General features: G+C 44.3%; 1 protein-coding gene across 15 annotated transcripts in view; it reads right to left on the reverse strand.

Annotated features, from left to right (window-relative positions):
* Nucleotides 1-19,716, reverse strand: part of LRRFIP1 (LRR binding FLII interacting protein 1) — a 110,608-nt gene that overhangs the window by 48,232 nt on the left and 42,660 nt on the right. For 11 of the 15 annotated variants that reach the window (XR_009958861.1, XM_062579478.1, XM_062579474.1 and 8 more), the window contains exons 2-4: nt 10,155-10,241; nt 4,606-4,623; nt 1,155-1,202 (exon numbers count right to left, since the gene is read on the reverse strand). Coding sequence is in view for 14 of the 15 variants with exons in the window: in XM_062579478.1 (XP_062435462.1) it covers nt 1,155-1,202; nt 4,606-4,623; nt 10,155-10,241 (153 nt within the window). In the remaining variant the exon portion in view is untranslated. Of the gene's footprint in view, nt 1-1,154; nt 1,203-4,605; nt 4,624-10,154; nt 10,242-17,385; nt 17,962-18,610; nt 18,676-19,716 lie in introns of those variants that run through there. The other 4 variants (XM_062579468.1, XM_062579467.1, XM_062579469.1 and 1 more) reach the window with 4 other exon arrangements.

Genomic DNA, 19,716 nt, shown 5'->3' on the forward strand with positions numbered 1-19,716 from the left:
CCATTTTAGCCTTCTATACGCTTTTATTAAATTTGCAGAAAACTGTATGCAGTGACTTCTTTATTTGTATCTCAAAAAATGATTACACCATTGAGTGCATCTCTCTGCATCTGGGAATCAGCATACTTACAGTGCTTTTGTAATTAAGCTTCCAGTTTACAGTCCTTCCAAATAAATCTGAAAAATATTTTATTTGGAATAATTTGGCAAGGCAATTGTCATTCTAGTGTGCAATGCAGCGTGCCATTTCCTCCAGACTAAAAGCATCTGCGGTCTGCTTATACCCTCAGCACCACACAGCCCCCGTCGCGTCCTTTTACAGGACAAAGACGGTGTTAATACTGGAAACACTGAAGGAGGTATTCTGTTTTAACAGATTGATTTTACGTGGAATTTAGAAACTGTGATAGAAAAAAGTGGGAGGAAAAAAAATCTTGCGATATTGAAAATTAATGTTGTCACAAGTGAGCTGATTTCTAAGCCAGCTTGAATATAGCCATTAAAACCAGTCCATCCAGATTCCCAGCAGGGGATTACTTGAGTCCAAGCTCATCAAATATGGATTTAAAGCAACTTAGTGGCTCATCCATGGGAAGGGAGCATCTTGAGCGGCTGGTCGGTCCCTAAGGCAGCAGCCTTTCAAACGGGCATGGACCAAACCAGCTTTCTGCAGAGTAATCGTTGAGGCTCGCGAGGAAGTTGGGGACTTTCAAAAGTCATTTTCCACCCTGCTGAAGAGTGCCCCCAACCCAGGACAAAGATAACTGAAGAAGCATGAGTAAAACTGGCCCCAAAATCAGCTAAAAGCAGGCTTAGAAATGAGCAAAATTGCACTAAAGTCCACAAGAAATCAAGGAAACTCCTTGTACTGTAAGTGGCTTTAACGGGACTGTATTCCAATCGAGTTCTCCAGCGACCAGGGGGAAGTGGAGGTTTGTGAAGAGAGAGAGAGCTCTAAGCAAACCTTCGTCAAGTATTTAAGCTGCGCAAAATCCGCATTTCAGGTATAAACGCAGACCGCAAGAATCTTTGTGGTAAGACTGCAATCTGCGTTTCCGCTACATGAAAACACCTACTTTGTGGGATTTCAAACTCTACACTGTACAAAAAGTTGGCCACGTAAAAGCTGTGTAACTACGTTGATCAAGGCCTACCATCCATTGCTCGATGTCGCCCCATTTAGTATCCAGACCATAATATTTCTATAGACAGAAAAGAGGGAAAAAAAAACAGTTTAGATGAGAAAAGTGAACACCGAACAGCGAGACATGCATTGCCAGGCTACAGCCGAGACGGAGCTTCACGCTCGTGGGTTAGACGAGCGCGCCAGCGGAAAGCCACACCACGGGGCCAGGGGAGACCTCACCGAGGCCCACGTTCAACACGGCACATGCCCAAAACAGCTTCCTTGCAAAGGGAAAGGAGCATCCACCTGCGAGGCTGCGGTACTAAATAGCCGCTTGTTTTTCCAGCGACGCAAAAAACAAAACAAAACAAAAAAACAAAAAAAAAAAAACAAAAAAAAAAACCAAATAGTGCTATGGGGAAAGGAGCGAAGAGCGTAACGGGTCTTGAATTCCTGACCCACTTAAGTCAAGATTCATTAGAAGGGATCTGAACACACAACACTTTCAGGATGAAACACGCTGTCAAATCACGTTTACCGTACAGATTTACCAAACTGGCAAGACAAGCTGAATAAAATACAACTATTCTCTGTGCATTCTTATTCATTGTCTTTGCAGCTCTTCAAAGCTCCTTTTCACCGCACAAGACTTATTTTTGCTTGGATTTCAATCACCTTGACAGCGGTACAGTATCGTTAACGGGGATAGAAGAGGCACCTCTAGGACGTGCTTCACCATAGCAGGCTAGGCTGGAAAGCCCTCCACGTTTTAGGGCCAAACGTGGCACGCTTTCCTAGAAGATTGCCGCTTCTGATCTGTTTCTCCGTTCATATTTCCTTTGCGTAGGATTTGCAACTGCTTGCTGAACTTGCGTTTCCACCAGACGGCAAATTGTTCAGAGACTGGCAAGTTTAACAGGACTTTTCTTCCACCCCAAGCATGTGTTTAGAAGCTTCTCTCAAAAAGTTTGCATTTATAATGATAACCATAACATTCTTGTGTGAAGAAAAAAAAATCATTAGACTAGAAGACAGTAATCAGCAAAAGGAAGTCTGGCTTAAGGAACTGTAACATGTATTTTAGAACAAGCTTTGCATTTTGAGGTTCATGTAACTGCAGAACGATCAAAAATTGGAATCTTGTTCCAAATTATATTCCATATTTAGCGCTCACTCAATGGTATTAATGCGAGGTATCTTACTTTCACCCTTAAAAGTCTCACTCGCTATTTATTAATAAACTTGAAGAAACATCTAAGCACTTTCTTTGATACTTATCAGGTTAGTCCCACTTCAGGCTTCTTCCTCATTAAAACGAGGAGATGATTTTCATCTCACGATCATTTCCACCTTAACAGCTCTGAGGAGGAGCAAGCCTGTCATGAAGTCGAATACGCACGTGGTTGCTCAGGTAGGACACGGTGGACAGCCCAGGTGGTACAAGCACCCTTGCTGCTGTCAGCTCGGAGCTTGCTTTGAGAAAGGGAGGGAGCCCCGCTTGGGAGGAAAAACAGTAGAAACCAGGGTGTTAGCCTACAAATTCGAAAATGGGAAACAAATGCAGCACGTGCGGTTTTAAACAGTATACAGACACGTCTCTAAAACGAGACGACAATTTGGCCAGATAGTCAACCCCAGCCCTAGCTGGGCACGGAAGTATTCCCTCCGCTCAATCACCCACAACACACACACACACACACACACACACACACACACACAAAAAAAGAAAAAAAGAGAGAGAGAGAGAGAGAAGGTAGTTTTGCAAAATGCAGGTGGGGGGGTCTCTCAAAAGGCTTGCATGTTCTCAAACTTCACCTCTTCACAAGTTAAGTTCCACTTCAAATCTTTTCCTCCACCATTTAAAATTAGATGGCTACAAGCTTAACGTTCCAAAGAAAAATGTTAACGAATGCAATTGCCATTAAACTATTTTTATTTTATAATTTGCTAAACAGAACATCCCACACTGGACTGCACTGGTAGCATTTTAACATTTGAAGTATCAGGTCTTTTGCCAAATCAACTACTTCTCATTTCTTTCTCTAATCAGCTACTCTCTTCTTCCCAAAGAGGCTTTTTATGAACGAATGCACAAGCTAAAAGAAATTATGCTTATCCATTCATTTGGATTTCAGTTAGATTCAGTCTTTGCCAGCCTCCAGTTCTCTTCTACCCTGGAAAGTGCTGTTAAAATTAAATAATTAATGACATTAATACCATTGAGAGAGAATTCTGGATCAGATTTGCTCGCTAGACTTGCAAACTCACTACACGATGTCGTGAGGTTAACCCACATTTCTTCCCATCCACGTCAGAAGAGCAGGAGTAAACAACTGCATCGCCTCCCACGGGGCTGCGCACGCACCAAAAGATTAAATTAAATTAGTTCCCATAACGGAGATTGATAACAAGCCTGTTGATCCGTGGGAAGACGTTAATTTGATTCACTCAGTACGCAGTCAACTCCACAAATAAAAACAAGAGTAAGATGTATTTGTCACCAAACTAATGAGATCAGGATTAAATACCAGAGCAGATGATTTCAGTAGGCATCTCCCCATACATCTGGGGTTAGAAAGAGCATTTCCAAGCAGCACGCACGCATTGCTAGGTCAAGCTAGTGAAACATGCTGTTAAGGCTACTGGCGTGCCAGAACAACACAACAGGCTTTGGGTTTAGGGCACATTTATCATTCAGCAAGCAATAAAAATTTCAGGGGAGGGAGTAGTCATTCAGTGAGGTGGAAAACAGCAGGCTTAAAGAAATATATACTTCTTCCTTCCCTGCAAAAATCTATCCCGAGTTGTTCTCTTTCTAGGTACTACATAGAAGTTATCATTTGAATCAGGAGCAGGTAATCGGAGGGTGGGGAGAAGAGATCATGGTTTTCAACTGAGGGGAAGAGAGCATGAATCTAACAACACAGGAGCATTTCTGAATGCTCAGGTCACGTGGGAAGGGAGGCAATATGCTTTGTTTGTCATAATATTACAAATTCACCCCATCCCCAGTGACTTTTTCACGTACAAAGTCACCTGAACGCCATCCTTCCTGGTGGCACCTGCTAAACGCTTGGCCAGCCTGAAATATTTTTGGGCAGCACCCTTGGCCTTCACCACGCAAACCGCTGTACGGCTCTCGGGGACACCCGGAGTCACCATGCGCTCTCATACGATGGCTCCTTTGCCAAACTACTCTTTTGCTCATTCCTTGCCAGACAGTCTGCGGAAGAGATAATATTAAGTGTCTGACTGGACACGTTTTGCATGGGTCACCTTCTCCGCTCCCCTTCATTACCCACCCTCTGCAGGACTCCAGGAGGCGAGGAGAACTACATGGAAGTGTAAAACCTGCTGTGCATTTTCCAAAATGCTGTCAGGACTGGCAACGTGAGGAGGGGGGGAAAAAAAGAAAAAAAAAAAAAGGAAAAGAAAAAACCAAACACATGCAAACGAGAGAGCAAGAGACCAAGCCCTACCTTCTGAACTTGATAGATCTATGGGGAAAAAAAAGGGAAAGGAAAGAAACAAGGAAACAAAAGCTGGTATGAGTGAACAAGTAGCAATGCAGTATTATATCACCTATCTTATAAGACAAGTCATTTACACAGAACATACAGTGACGCATGAACACAAAAAATAATTCACATCAAAACCCTGCAAAGTCAGGTAAAATGAAAGCAATGTTTATATTTTAGGCCTCCATGGCTACCTAAAATGCAGCATTTCTATTTCTACACCCACTGGAAACTGAGGTCCACGCAACAGCTGAGACTTTACATCGGACAGGAAAATAATCCTACAGCAAGCTAAGAGCTCTTGCCTTTCCCACCCCCTTCCTTAAAAATAACAGCTGCCCAAATATTCACCTAGAATGACAGTTGTGCACTTACCATCACAATAAAAGCAAATAGCATTAACAACAGGGGAAAAAAAAAAATCTTTCCTTCTGTGGAAGACAGAAATCATCCCAAACTGACAAAACGTAGTTACAAAGCATCAACACCACGCACCCTTCATCGCACAGGACAGCAGCAGCTTGTTGAAACTTTTGGAAAGCTTCGTGCAGGTATATCACAAGCGTTAGCAGAAGAATTAAAGCATTCTCTTTGCAGGTTGCTTTCGCAATGTTTTGTAAGTTTTCAGAGATCCTTGCATCATTTGCAGGCACTAAGGAACATACTGTTGCCTCTACGAAACTGTTGCCGTCTCGCAGCATTTTGACAGTACACAGATACAAGCCATGAACACAGCTCATTTTGCTGAAGGGGAGAAGTGCCCTTGACTGATCAGCTTTGTAAAAGCTGCAGGAAAACAGAAAATGCGTTTTCCAACGCACTATTTCTTTGTGCCTCTCCTAGCATTTCTAAAGCAAGAGACTCTTCTTGCTTAAAACTACCTGGGTGGTTACACAAATTCAGAAGGAAATTGTAATTTCACTCTCCACGCTTCTCTGCTGAACATCCTACCTTCGTATCTACGGGAAACACAACAGAACAACGACAAAATCCGAACGTCGGTCTCAAAACCCTCCTACCTCCCCAGATAAGCCTTGCTGCTGAATAAATACCAACACTCAGGCTCTGCTCTGTGAGTGCAGCCCCGGGATTGCTCTGCCAGCAGCCCTCGGGCTGGTCGGGGCAAGGCAGGGCGTCCAGCCTCCATTCCGGCCATCCTTGCTTTCTGTTGCTCCTCTGAGACTTCCCAGGCCAACCTGGATGCCAACTCTGGGAAACACGGCAGACTCCTTTCGACCGCTGCCTCTACCACCGGTTGGGATTCCTCCAATTGGGAAGAGCAATCGCAGAGCCCCACTTAGAAGCGCTCACTCCTGTTTCTACAGGAGTGCAGGGGATAATCAAGACCCACACTTAAAACTAGCAGTCCTACACAACTAATCACCTCACTTACCTTTCACTAAGAAAACCTTTAAGAGGAATTAAAGCCTCCCACAGCTTCTGAGATGCACACCGACTCCGCTATCGGCCTTGGCTCTTGCATACGCCGCATGCTTTTTTCCCGGATGCAGAAACCAGCTACCATCACGTTTTAGATGTGCCAGCTACTTGCCGGCTGCTTTAACGTTCGATTTTTCACCTCTCCATGCCACTGCTTCATCCACAACAGACTTGCTTGTAAATACTTCTTACTAGGGCTAAATATTACTTGAAGGCAAGTTTTGTTGCAGATGGGAAACATTTGCAGGCAGATGCTTTCTGATGGAAGCAGTCTTGCATAGAAATAACTTATAAACTAGACAGAAAAAGCTAGTTAAGCACAGTTAGATGGCAGCACAAGGCAGAAATTCAAAGTCTGCTGAATACAGCTATACCTTCAACACTGCATCTTCCTATACATCTTCACGCCAGACATGCAAGACACAGGATAAGCTTCATGCACACCCCGAATTCTTCCCCGCGCCGGAATTCGGACACCGCCAGCACTAGCTCTGCCAGAACAGCGGACACTAAATCCGAGCAAGGGAGGAAAGTGGCCCGAGTTACAATCCCCAGGGCCCTTGGGGACATCAAGAGTGCCTGCAAGCCCTTTGGCCACGTGACCTTGGTTCTAGTTCACTTACATGGACAACCTTGAAGAACGGACATGGAAAAAACCCACTGCAGAAAATACTAGTAACGTGTTTTACTTCAAATACGAATCCAAAGGCAGAAAATTAGGTGCAAATAAGCACGCTAGTGCAGGATGAATTTACCAAACAGCAATGCCAAGGTCTTCGTATTATGCCCTTAACATCAGAGTTGAAGATGAAATGGGGAGACAAGCATAACGAGCTTGCCTGGAACTAAAAGCACAGGCTCATCGGCTGTGTGAACGGGCACCTAAGAACCTTACTCTGCAGGTTAAAGAGTGGGAGGAGATCGTTCTCTTCTCACTGCAGGTTTAACATCGGTTTAAGCAGTGGTATCTGAGTGTGCATCCTCAAAGAGATATTTAAAATCTTGCCAGCAGAACACACAGAAGGTACTCCTCCTCCTCCATGAAACCTTTGCCGCAATTACCCCTAACGCTGCAGCTTTTAAGTGTCTTGAGACACTACTGTAAAATATTTCTCTAAAGTAAAGGCTTTAATATATCTTATGCCAAGCTATGGGGGGGGGTTGTTCTCCATTTTAACTCCTAGAGGGAACAATTTGTTACGCAGAAAAACTGAGCCAACTCTCAACTTGCTCTGTTGTATTAATTAAAACTAAATTAATCTAAAAAAAAAAAAAGTTTCCCTCAGCTTCAGCGAACATGATTCATTTGCCTACCTTCCTTTCCCAATAAACCTGCACTTGTGCTCTGCTGCTTACTGTCCTCTCCCCATAAACACATGTGCACACATGTCTTCTTTCTGCTGCCCGGCACGAGACGAGACTGGGTGGCAAGCTGGTATCACCACGTCCATCTATTTCTGCTCCAGAACTCGTCCGATAACTATCGGCTATAGCAGTACATAGTTTCACGTCAACTGCTGCCACCACAATTCCTGGATAATCTTACATTTCAAAGCAAAGATAAACGTACCAAATCTATCACTCCGAGCCTGCTCCCTGCCACCTGCAGTCAGGTTGCCTGCCAAGAGCTCGAATCATATGCCCCATTTGAGAGAAAAGGAGCTGAGTAGCAACGTGGCTGAAGACGAATTCAATTCTTTGATTTTTCAAAAGAAAGTCAACTACACAGCAAGTCCTGCTGTCAGCTACGTGCGCTACGTTAAACAATTTCTGCCAAAATAGGAGGAGCTTGGTACTAGATTGCATATTGCCCATGGCTTACTGATGAGCTTTACTGCGCAGTTGTGGCTAGTCTTTGGTGTAGTCTTCACACATCCATAGCCTAGAGAATACAGTACAGGACATCCAAATAGTTTTCGAATAGAAGTGCAGTTCATTCTACATAGAAAACCATTCACAGGCAAGAGAACAAAAACCTCAGTAGTCTTGTGCTTTTTTACTGAAATTTCTTTCGTAGCAGCAAGCAAAAATATTAGTTAGGTCATATATGTAAACTCACAGTCTAAAATTTACCCAATTATTTTAAGATGATGAAAATGAAGCCCAGATTAAGTCCTGTAATACTAGATGGTGGAAAAGAGAGGAGCCAATTTTCAGTCATCAAATCCAATCATTAAAGTACACCACTTTGCTGCCAGTGAGAGCTATACTGCCATGTTTATAGCTTGTAATGGTAACATCTGGAAACTTTTAACCTAGATCAACAATTTATATTCTCGAGCAACCCATGCTGCACAAGCAGCCTGTCAGAGCATGTACATTGCTCTAAGCATGAACAAGTACACACACATGCAATAAATTTATTTATTGCTTTTTAACTCCTGTAACTGGCTCTAAAAAGCCTTCCGAAGTAATAAAGCGAGTGCTTTAAATCCTGGTTATTTAGCATGGCAGCTGTGTGAAATGTGCTATTTATTACTCTGAAAAGTTTGCAAAGAAAAGTGAAAATGGCAGACAACAAGCTGTACAGACACCAGTATCACAGTACGTTCTCCTCCAAAGGAGGGATAGATGCCAAATCTCTTGGGCTGATTGCTACTTTAGAATATTTTTTATTTATATTTCTTTTCCTTAAGTTTGCAAGACACTTGTGCCAATGAAAAGCTCGTTGCAGCTGTCCTCACTAGCTCTACCTCGCATCTGGAGGCTTAGATTAAGCGAGGCAAAAAGTTTCCTGGATGGTCAAGCTTGTAAAATACTAAATAAATGTATGGCCAAATTACATAACATATTCTGGTGAATCATGAAACAGATTAGAATGAGTTATCTGGGTTAGCTCGCACTGAATTTGGTATTTTAGAATGACACCTTGTACCATCCAATTGCAGTGCGCTAAGACACATCCAAGCGTGCCTCGACTAGACGAGACGCTCCAAGCGCAGAGCTCAGCCCGGGCAAACTGCCCAAGTTCTGCTCCCGTTTCCGGGTGAGTATTGCAGCCTGCCCCAGCACCGGTCTGCTCCCAGAGCTTCATTCACTCTTTCAAAGCTAAACTGGACTTCTCTCTGCACCCAAAAGCAGAGATGAACATCTGTCCTTCCCTTGTACTTCCCCCTCAACCCATTTCCTTCATTCTTTCCTTCCCTTCAAAGTTTGTTTCCAGGAAGTAAATTATGATTGCTATTGGCCTTGTTATATCTACTGTGCTCATTCATTAAATGCATATTAACAAATACAGATTTTAAACCCTTTTGATCCTCATCACTGGCTCAGCAACCTCAGCTAACTTGTGCTTGCATCCACATTGTTACAGCATGCTTCCAGCTTCTCACACTTGCATGCAAATGATGATCACAATTTTCTGGTGCGGAGGAAGGGACGTGTAGTACAGTTTCTTTTTGTCAAAAGCAACAGCAGAACGAGCCTTTCGGGTCTTTAATTTCAGTAAAGATCAATCCTTCGCTGGAAGCCTGTAATCTCCTACTGCGCCTCTGTATGTTAGCATGTAATTCTGCCAATAATACAAAACAACCAACTTTCCCAAGATATGGGAGAGACTCTGCTAGGGATTTAACTCCAACATCTTGGAGAAGGTGAAGTTCTTTTCTGTCATTTCTTTTGCCAACAGTGGACCACCGTTTTCAGGAACAGGGCTGACCACAGTGGCAGTAAAGCAAAACAGCTTGCAAGTAAAGAGTTACAGAAGTGCCAGGACTCTTCCATATTCATCAAGTTTCTCATAAAGTGCTAGGAACACCTCCCTCCCCCCACCACAAATGCACATACAAGTTTGCACATCTCAAAGAGTTTAATATTAAAACACTAATTACAAAGTAACTACCAGTGTTTGTTGTGAATAATTACATTGAGTTCACAAAGATAAAATTATTGCCACAGTCCCTCTTTTTTTCAGGCCATTTCATACCCTATGATCAACTAACCGAGCAATACCAGCTCCACACAGGCTATTAATTTTTCAGGAAAACAGAGATTAACCCTTTGTTCCAGGACCCTGGATTACATTCAGGGAACAGAATGGTCAAAACACCTCCCCAAAGCCTTGAGCGTACCTCTTTCTGCTGTCTCTCCAGTTCTTTCATTCGGATCTCCCGTGCCTCCGCCCGAGCCGCTCGCTTTGCTGCGAGCCTTGCTTCAGCCTGCAAAGGGGAACAGAACAACGAAATCAGAGCTGGACCATTCGACGTGAAACACTCTCCTTAAGCAGCGCGCAAAATAAGGTGACAAGACTCGGCAAGACTGTAAACAGATCTGTAGGAGTTAATTCCCTATTGCAGGCAATGGCCCTGCCTTCTCTAATTTGTTATGCTTCGCAGGCAGGTAATACACCCCCATGCAGACACTACCCTCAGTTAGCAGTTGCATATACAAATGCTCTGTGTTTCTTTTTTAATTATTATTTGCATGGATAGAGAGGAAACACTTGCATTGAGAAAACAGCTTGATGAAGAGAGGCAGGTTTTGCTTGTTTTTTTGTTGTTGTTTTTTCCATTGCTGTGCACATTAATTTCTACTGATCACTTAATCCAGCCAACAGCAAACACCCCATGCACCATACTTCCTAGCAGCTCACGTCGCACACTCACACTCGCAAACACAGCATTTAGACACGCGTCGCTCGCCTGTGTGCAGCTAAGCCCAAAACGACTGGGGCAACGGAGGAAGCAGCCCGAGAAAACGCAGCAGCTGAGCTCAAGTGACCAAACCCAAACCCTGCTATGGTGGACATCTGCCAAGAACGGGCCTCTCGTGAGATCTACAGCACTTCCCCATTTCAACGGGGTTGGTAGTGCCAGCGCATGCTTTCAAGTAACATTTTTAATATTTTGCTTTTAATGCCTGGCCAAAAAGCAGGCAACATCGTACAGAAAAGGAAAAGCTGGTCCAGGTTCGGTGTGGTGCCGATTGGGAGCAATTCACCCAGCGCAACTAAGAATAACTCAGCGGAGAGTACAAGGGATCGCTCTAACAAGCCACTTCGGGATTACACTGAGCTCCCTTGCTCCTAAAACTGTTTATTGCAAGCAATATAGCCAGTTTAACAGCCAAAGCTACAATAGCGTCAAGGTCGAGCATCCGGAGAAGCAGGACAGCAGCTTGCACCTCAGCTCAGGATGCCTGAACAGGGAAAAAGCACAAAACGATGTAATTCCTCCCCCAACAAGTGTATTCACCCAAACTCAATGGAAAAGAGGTTGCAACCTTCCAAAAAAAAAAAAAAAAAAAAAAGGCTGAGCATGGGCAGGAACCTTGCAGAGCTGCTCAAGTTAACTAAACAGAAAAATACATAGCCACTGCACAAAAATTAAGTTCATGGAAGTGATGTTATATTAAAAAGGAAAAAAGAAAAGAAAAACAAAAAAACAAGAAATGCACAATCCCCCCCCCTCAAAAAAGAAAATCCTCCAACACTGATGTTGTTTCCCAAATTTTCCTCTGCTTAATTCCATCGCCCCTAAAATTTAACTGCTTTGCAGGCAGATTCATTTCGATGACTGTTTCAGCTCCCTGTTGGGCAAATACTATACATTTAAACGACGCGAGTTTTTAATTCCTACACCATAGGTGGCTTCTGCTTTAGAAATCACTTGCTACAACAGAAAGTCTTTCACGAAGGTCAAACACCCATGGCGGAAAGGACAAAGCGAGGACGTTGCTTTTATGCAAAGCACTGGTTTCCTTGAAATTCAAGTGATGAACTGCAAGAGAACTGGCTCTGCCTTGGAGAGACATTGGGAAAAAAAAAATATATATATATATATATATATATACACACACACACACACACCTGCATTTTTGCACCTGGAAACATTCAGCTTTCGTCATCTCCACGGGCCATTATTTATAGAGGCAAATGACGGCACACTCAGCCTTGTACATAAGAGGCACGTATTACCACCAACATTTATAAGTGACTGTGGATTAAGTAGCACTTGCCAACCTGGAAGGGAGTTTGTCCAAAATACCACAGCCCTGCCACTGGACAAATATTAGTCAGAAACCCTGCCAAGCAGTATTATAATTTACCCGCAATGTCTGAAATCCTTTAAGGCACTCACTATATAAACACACTCTAAAATGTCCTTTGGGAAGGACTTTTTTTTTAACCCAACGCTCAAGAAATCACAGTATTTGAACGAGTATTGTATTGATTTTACATCATCCAGTTCTGTTTATCTGAAAATATACTTAAATACTACTGTAAATCCATCTTACAGAAGGTACCACCGTAAATACAGGACAGCTTCAGAGACGAGGACTGTTCTGCGCTGTTCATCACAGAAGGTTGTGATGTGATTCGTATGCTACGAAATACCAACGATTACCTTTCGCCAGTAGCCATCATCCAAATAAAAAAAACCTACAGTGCTGCCGGACATACTCAAAGGAAGGGGAAATTTGCTCCTAGGGCTCCAGCTGATTAAAGCACTTTTTGGGAGACAGAGAGCACGCACGTACATGCACGGAAACAGAAGATACAGCTTTAAATAACACATTTGGCGTCTTACAATTCAGAGGAGTGTTCACGCGAGCTGAGACACAACCCGTAAATCTTTAGAAACAGCACGAGATGGAAAAGTGTAAACTTTCCTAACTCCACAGGTATATTTGAGAATTGCACTAGAGTACACTAAAAAGCACGGGACGGATGTAGAGGAAAGCAAGATCAACATCAATGCAAATTAGCTTTATTTTTTCCCATCAGGAAATCAAAGGACTCTGAAATCTCCATAAGCAAAACATATTGAGCAATACATAACTCTCCTATAAAACTTCCCTCCTGCCAGAAGAGACTGGAACAAGTTTATTTTGGTATTCAAATTAGATCTTCTTCATGAATTTCAATAACTGGTTGAACACTATGTGCCTGGATGCAGCTACTACCACGCTTAGCACCCAGACACACACATTACCCCTTCTGTTTTCCCTTTATTACAAGGGCCAAAGGATTGAGATGCTTTCTAGCTGTGTCACAGAACCACATATTGCCCAGAAGGGAACATAACAACACAATGAAGCAACGTGAAAAATGAAATTAATGTTTTGCAAATTCTTCTAGCTCCTCCTTGAAAACAAGGCTCAGCAGTTCCCTAGATACCAGTACCAACAGCAGTAAATTAAATTTCTTTGTGGAACATCACAGTACATGACCTTACATCTGTACGGTACCACGTTTCAGCTCTCAGTGACGTATTTGTAACTGCCCACACAAGCGATGTCTCTACTTTATTCTATTTCAGCTTTGCAGCCCTCCGTCTGCTTATACAAAGCCTATTTTCAATCCTCTAAGACATGCAAGAGTAAAAATACCTTTTCACTTTGCATCTTTTGCATCCTGGGACTACTGCATTTTTTATTTACATGCTTTTTCCTTTCATGGCCACATGGCTTTGTAGCATCAAATATCTGTTAATACAAATGAGACCAATGGATCCTTTTAAATAGCTTTTTAACTTGTTATCAAATTCCACAATTTGCACAGGTCATACTGGCACCTTTGCAAGAAGTCAACACAACGTTATCCCACCCAGCATATTAGTACTTTGAAACACCTCATTTTTAATGCATCAAACCAAAGAATCATACAGGCTGGAAGTGACATCGGGAGGTCTCCTGTCCAACCTCCTGCTCAAAACAGGGTCAACCAAATCCAGACTACCTTGCTCAGGGCTTGGTCCAACAGGGTCTAGAAAGCCTCTGAGGCTGAGGGTCCCACAACCTTTCTGGGGCCCCACTCCGATGTCCGACCATCCTCAGTTGTATTTTTCTTTCTCCGTGCCAAGTCAGAACCTGCCTTATTTCAAGTTTGAAACCGCCGTCTCTCATCCTCCTGCCTTGCTCGCCTGGCTCTGGGATCTGCAGTAACCTCACCCGACACGTTTGTACGCCGCTACTGGTTCTTTCCTCAAGGTCCAGTACCTTGCATCAAACCTACAAATAAATTGGCAATTACTTTTTTAAACATGGTCACCACCGTGCCCAGGTACCATCCAGAGGCTTCTGTTATCGTTTCTGTAGGGTTTCCAACCGAGACACAGACTCCTCTGTGCAAGAAAGGCCATCCCTCCCAACCGAGTTTTCAAATCAGCAGTAACACGAGATTACCCGTGGCTACAAACATGCAAGGAGAACAAGTTCTCTGCAGAGCGAAACGATTATACAATAAGCAATGGTCTCTCCCTACGTGGCAGTACTGATAGCATTAAGGTGATGATTAAGCATGAACCAGATACTTCCAAATAAAATTTATCCTGTTTCCGCATGTGAGATAGTTAAGCCTCTCTTAACCAACACTTCTTACTCAACATACGTCCCACTTTGGCACTTCTGCTCCGGAGCAAGTGCATAAATTTAAGAAACAGTATGCAGCCTCCCATTAGAGCTTAGGGGTAAGTAATAGCTCCAGAAAATCCACAGGTGCCCAGGAAAGTCTTTGCCTGAAAAGAAGCAAAAATAGATATACAGCTGCACAAGACAATCATCTTACCTCGATGTTTGCAGCCCCTGCTCAGCTGAGGCTCCACACAAGCCTTTGGAGAGCATTCAGGAAGGTCCTCTGCTATAATCAGGCTGGTCATTAAATGAACAGGGTATGCTCTTCATAACCCCTTCATCAGCAGCATTAGTTCATTCGAATGAGCACTTCTGACATCCTGCAAGCAGCTCTGGGTGACAAACCAGGCATCGCTCAAGAGCTCAGGGAAATTCAATGACGCAGCGACCAAGGTAGGGATTCATCTGCATTTAGCACTTTATGGTGTGGGGCATTGCAGAAGTCAAACTAAAAGCCTGGGCGCTAAATCCAGCGCAAATCAAATTGCAATATTATATATATATATATATATATATATATATATATTTTTGTCAGCTGCAGGCTTTTCAGCAAGAGCATCGGATTTATGAAGCAGCCCTTCCTCAAAAGCAGGGGCACGACTAAACTCGTCCGAGTTTTTCCAAACCGCACTCCTGGGAAGTCTTGGGCTTTATTTTCACATTAACAGCTCTGTGCTATAAATATCTGGAGCTCTTGCACAGCCTGCAAACAGCAACTTGAATTTCACATTTCTCTCTCTGCTGACTAAATCAGAACAGGCTTTGCCTGAATGAATTTGGCCTTCTTCCAGTGTGAGCAGATAAACTTGTCCAAGACCAGCTCCAAGTCACCTTGAAGGGAGGTGGTGGACACAGAGATACTCTTATCCCGTGAGAGACCCCCAGTGCTGCTGGATGTAGCAACCACCAGTAAAGTTGTTAAAAAAAAAAAAAAAAAAAAAAATCGGATTGCAAAAGCTAAAATCAAAGTCTCAAGGCTGCCAAAATAAATAATTATTCAAAGGATTCAAGATGGAGAACACACACCACCACTGAAAATTAAGGGTGAAGAGATCTTAAAGCCATCTAGCATTCACCATCGACTTAGTGAGTAATACAGGCCTCAAGTGACAGAGCACTGGCAAAAAAATTAAGAATAAAATATGAGGCCTAATTGCAATCATTAAAAAGCTTTTGCAACTTCCCTTTTATGAAGCGCTGCTCACCTGACGAGGAGAGCTGGCAGCCGCAGCTTCACTGCTGCGCGTCACGCAAGAAAACCTAAAGGGGCTCTGCAAAGCCCCGCGAGCAAAACCGGAGGAGAAGACAACCGTGCTGCTGAGAAGAACGTGGAAATACACACCAGCTGAGAAAAACTGCTTTATTAGATAACTAAGTTGCCTAAAAAACTCCAACCATATGCTCTGCAGTGTTTTTGTCGTTCGCTGCAGTCGCTCCCCCAAATTTACAGCCACTGAGCCCCAAACGAAGCGCGTGGTCGCACCATGAAACGCTCGCTGCTCTTCCTGGCCCACCCGCCTGGCACTCAACACCCCTGTTTAACAGCCAGTTTGCCTGTGAAAGAAAAAGCTCTGCTCTAGGTAGCGGCAGAGCTTTAGCATGCCTTAAGGAGCCCAACTTCACCACCGCAGCACCGCTGCGTCTGAGAAAGCCAGATGTTTCACCTCGCCTGGGCAAGGCGAGAAGCTACGGCTGCTCGGCGGTTGCCCCCTTCTTTAAATACCCCTCAGCAACCAGAAGCGAGGGTGCCGTCCACGCGGGTGCTGTCTGCACCCGCAGCTGACGTTGCCACGTCCCGCATAAAAAGGCTCCCCCCCCCCCCCCGTGCATTAGGCTAGCGTTCATCCCCCGGCCTCGAGTTACACTTTGGCGGCCAAACGCAACCTGGTTACACCTGCTCTACTCGTGCGCGATTTCAAACTAGCAGGGGGGGAAAACACAGGAGGAAAATAAGCACCTTGGAGATGGCAAGCTGTTTCATTTCAGCTACAGATTTTATTTAAAAAAAAAAAAAAAAAAAAAAAAAAACTTTAAGCAATTTTTAAAGTATCTTGAAATTAAGATCTATTAAAGCCACTTTGTTAGTCACAGATATTGCCAAACACTATGGAGTTTACACTGTTTGCACTTGTATTAAGTTGGCCTCGAGACAGATCAGAAGTATTTCATAGTTGCTTATTGTAATGGTAGAAGAAATATTTAAGGTTATCTAGGGGATAAGACTAATGACTATTGCTAAGGAGCTTGCAAGGCCACAGGTTGACTTGGTTTCTAATGCTCCGTAAACACCGTGAAAAATAAAGACACCTTCCTTTACCGAGGATTAAGTATACCTTGCACCAGTTACTCATACGACAACCTGCCCGGGAATCACGTAGGGATCGGCCAGTCCGCGTCCCGCTCGGCTCCTTGCCTCTCTCTCCCCGAGCGCACGGCGGCACGTTCACCGAAGGTAACCTACCGCTTTGCTACCTACCAGCGTAGCGCGCACAAACCAAAAACCACTCGCTGCAGATACACAAAGCATCTGCAACCCTTGCTGAGGGATTCGGATGGCGCAGGCAGGCTCAGCTGTACAGCACGCGGCGCGGGAGCCTGCGGGGAGCGACCCGAGCAACGCGGCAGTTTGACAAAAACGTTCAAGAACTCTTAGCACGCACGAGCGATACGGGTTATCTTTCAAGGACTTCTGTAAAGTGGCTCGGAAAAATACATAGTGGAACTGAAGCTCTTGTCCCTATGCAGCAGGGGGGAAAAAGTTTATATTTCATACGTGCAAACGCACGCAGCTAGGGGGCAGGACTTAAACGCCACGGGACCTGACCGAAGAGCAAACAGCCAGGGAAGCACGGTGTTAACGCAAGGTCGTGCTCCAGCTTTGGAAGATGGGGTGAAGGAGCGGAGCTCTGGAGCAGCGGATCGCTCGTCCCTCCCTCTCCCTCGCCTTACCAGCTTCTGTGCTCGGGGGCTCCAGCAGTCTGCTTCCGCCTGCATGGCTGCGGCCGGGGCTGCGCAGTGGAAAGGCAAGCAGATGAGCCGCGCCGCTCGGTTTCTGCTTTTATTTGCTTAGCATCCCAGGAAAAGCGTTCCGGTCCGGCCGCTCGGGCGCCTGCGGGCTCCGCTCCGGAGGCGCGGTGGGAGGCAGCGCTGCGAGGCCGGGGGAGTGGTCACGCCGCAGGTGACACGGCGCCACGAGCCCCAGGAAAAGCCCAAATAACTCGGCTTTCTCCAGCCGCGCTTGCTGGCGCCGGGGAATCCGTAAGCTGCTCTCGTTTGCTGCGATTCGGGGACGCGCGCCGGGAAAGCGGGGCAGGGCTCAGGCTCGCAGGCGGCCGACGGGCATCTCTTACAGCAACGCGGCGCGTAGCCACGCACGCGGCTCCTCTCCAAGCACTGCACGTAGAAGCAACAGCCAACTACAGATCTGCTCAAATTTGCATGATATTTGCATTACCAAAATTTCCGCCCATTACTTGTGTGTTTAAGCTGCCAGCTTCTGAACAGATACACACCAGCAGTAAAATAGAGCACACTTAATCCTTTTCTTTCTACATTTTTTTAAGCTTTTTTTTTTTTTTTTTTTTTTTTGCTACTGCTTCTATTAGTTATTATTCTAAAATCAATACTAGATGCATGCTGGTGTGGGAAGCGGCATCTCATGTTATTACTAGCGTAGCAGAAACAAATTAGAGTACCCGAGAGTTTCAAAATGACACACAGGCACACTTCAGAGCGGGCCGGCCAGCTGGGCTGACCCTCCAAGGTCTACCTAAGAGCAAGATAATCCATAGTCAGAGCAGAAATCCTGACTCCACAGGAATTAGTGACAACTCCTGAATCCCTCTGATTTCACCCCAAACGCACATATCCAGCCCACCTTCACAAAGCCAAGAGCCCAGGGAGGAAACTCGGTGCAGGGAGGAAACCATCGGGTGCATAGAGACCTACCGAGGCTTAAACAGCTCACTTAAGCCTTTGAAATTTGGCAGCAGCAACAATAGCGAACGCTATCAGTCATCTCTTCCTGGCCCCGGTTTTTCTTAGGTTGCAGACACGAGAAAAAACAGGTTGCTACCTAGCAACTGAGCCCTGCGCGTTTTCCCGGGCGGCCGGCAAAGCCTCCACCCCACAGCCGCGCTCACTTTTTCCGTGAGCTCAGGAATCCGGAGCTCACCTTGGCAGAGCACGCTGTTCCCGTAATATCTTCCATGCCGCTCACAATATTTTAGCTAATTTTGAAGCACTGGCGCTATTTTACATTCGGAGAGCGATACTTCAGCTGGATTCGGTGGCAGCCCCTGGACCCCAGCCACGTCTCGTTGTTCCTGGAAAAGCCAAGAAAAGCCCCACCATCCAGTCGCTCCTAAAATTCACTTAATCTTCTCTTGGTCCTCCTGTTATACAAAAATCTGGAGCCTCAGATTTAAGAGATGAATCCATGAACTCCTTGGCTGGCATAATCCACATTTGCTGAGTCTTTGCTGCAAAGCAATTAAAGCAAAACTTTTCACCTACTCATTACTGGAAGAAATTAAGCCTAGAAGTTATCTTTTCTCTTAATTCACATTTTCTTTCATTCCAGGATAAAGGACTCAGCTTTGCTTTAAAAGAAATTTCTGAACTGAACAGTCTGAAATCTACTTTGATGTGCATAAGAAAATATAAACTAAAACATCTAAAAAGAATTTATATTCCTGTGAAAGAGAGTTGATTTCCTAATCAAGAATCAATACAAATTTCCTAATCAATACTCAAAGGCATTTTTCTTTTTTAATTAGAAAAATCAGACTTGAGCTACTCTGAAAGCTGATAACTGGAGATCCAAAAATATACTGTGGCCCTGTATTCAATTTCTTCTCGGTAAACGTGTGCTAGCCAGTATATATTACGGGTACACCTACATGGCAAAATACTTGAATGACCAGCAAAGACAAACACAACTGTTCAAGGTAATCTAGCTAGTGCATTAACAGTCATACTTCACATCTAGTCAAGATTCAGAACAGATAAAACACCTGTAATTCAAACCTATGTTTAATGAATATCTGTTTCTTCCTCTGGTACGGTTTAAACTGGTATCAGAAACCAGGCCAGTGAAACATGATTAGGGAGGAAATGTTTTTCTATTCACATGGTTTAAAACACAGTCCTCCTTCAGCAAGAGCAACAAACAGCAAGAATTTAAAATAGCTAAAAGGAGAAGCAAACAGGTCTTTACGCAACCTAAAACACCTGATATAGAAAACAGTTGCCTCAAGCTCTTGCTGAAGTCTTGCTCCT

This window comes from Rhea pennata, chromosome 6 (genome assembly GCF_028389875.1).
Source record: "Rhea pennata isolate bPtePen1 chromosome 6, bPtePen1.pri, whole genome shotgun sequence".
Classification (NCBI taxonomy): Eukaryota; Metazoa; Chordata; class Aves; order Rheiformes; family Rheidae; genus Rhea; species Rhea pennata.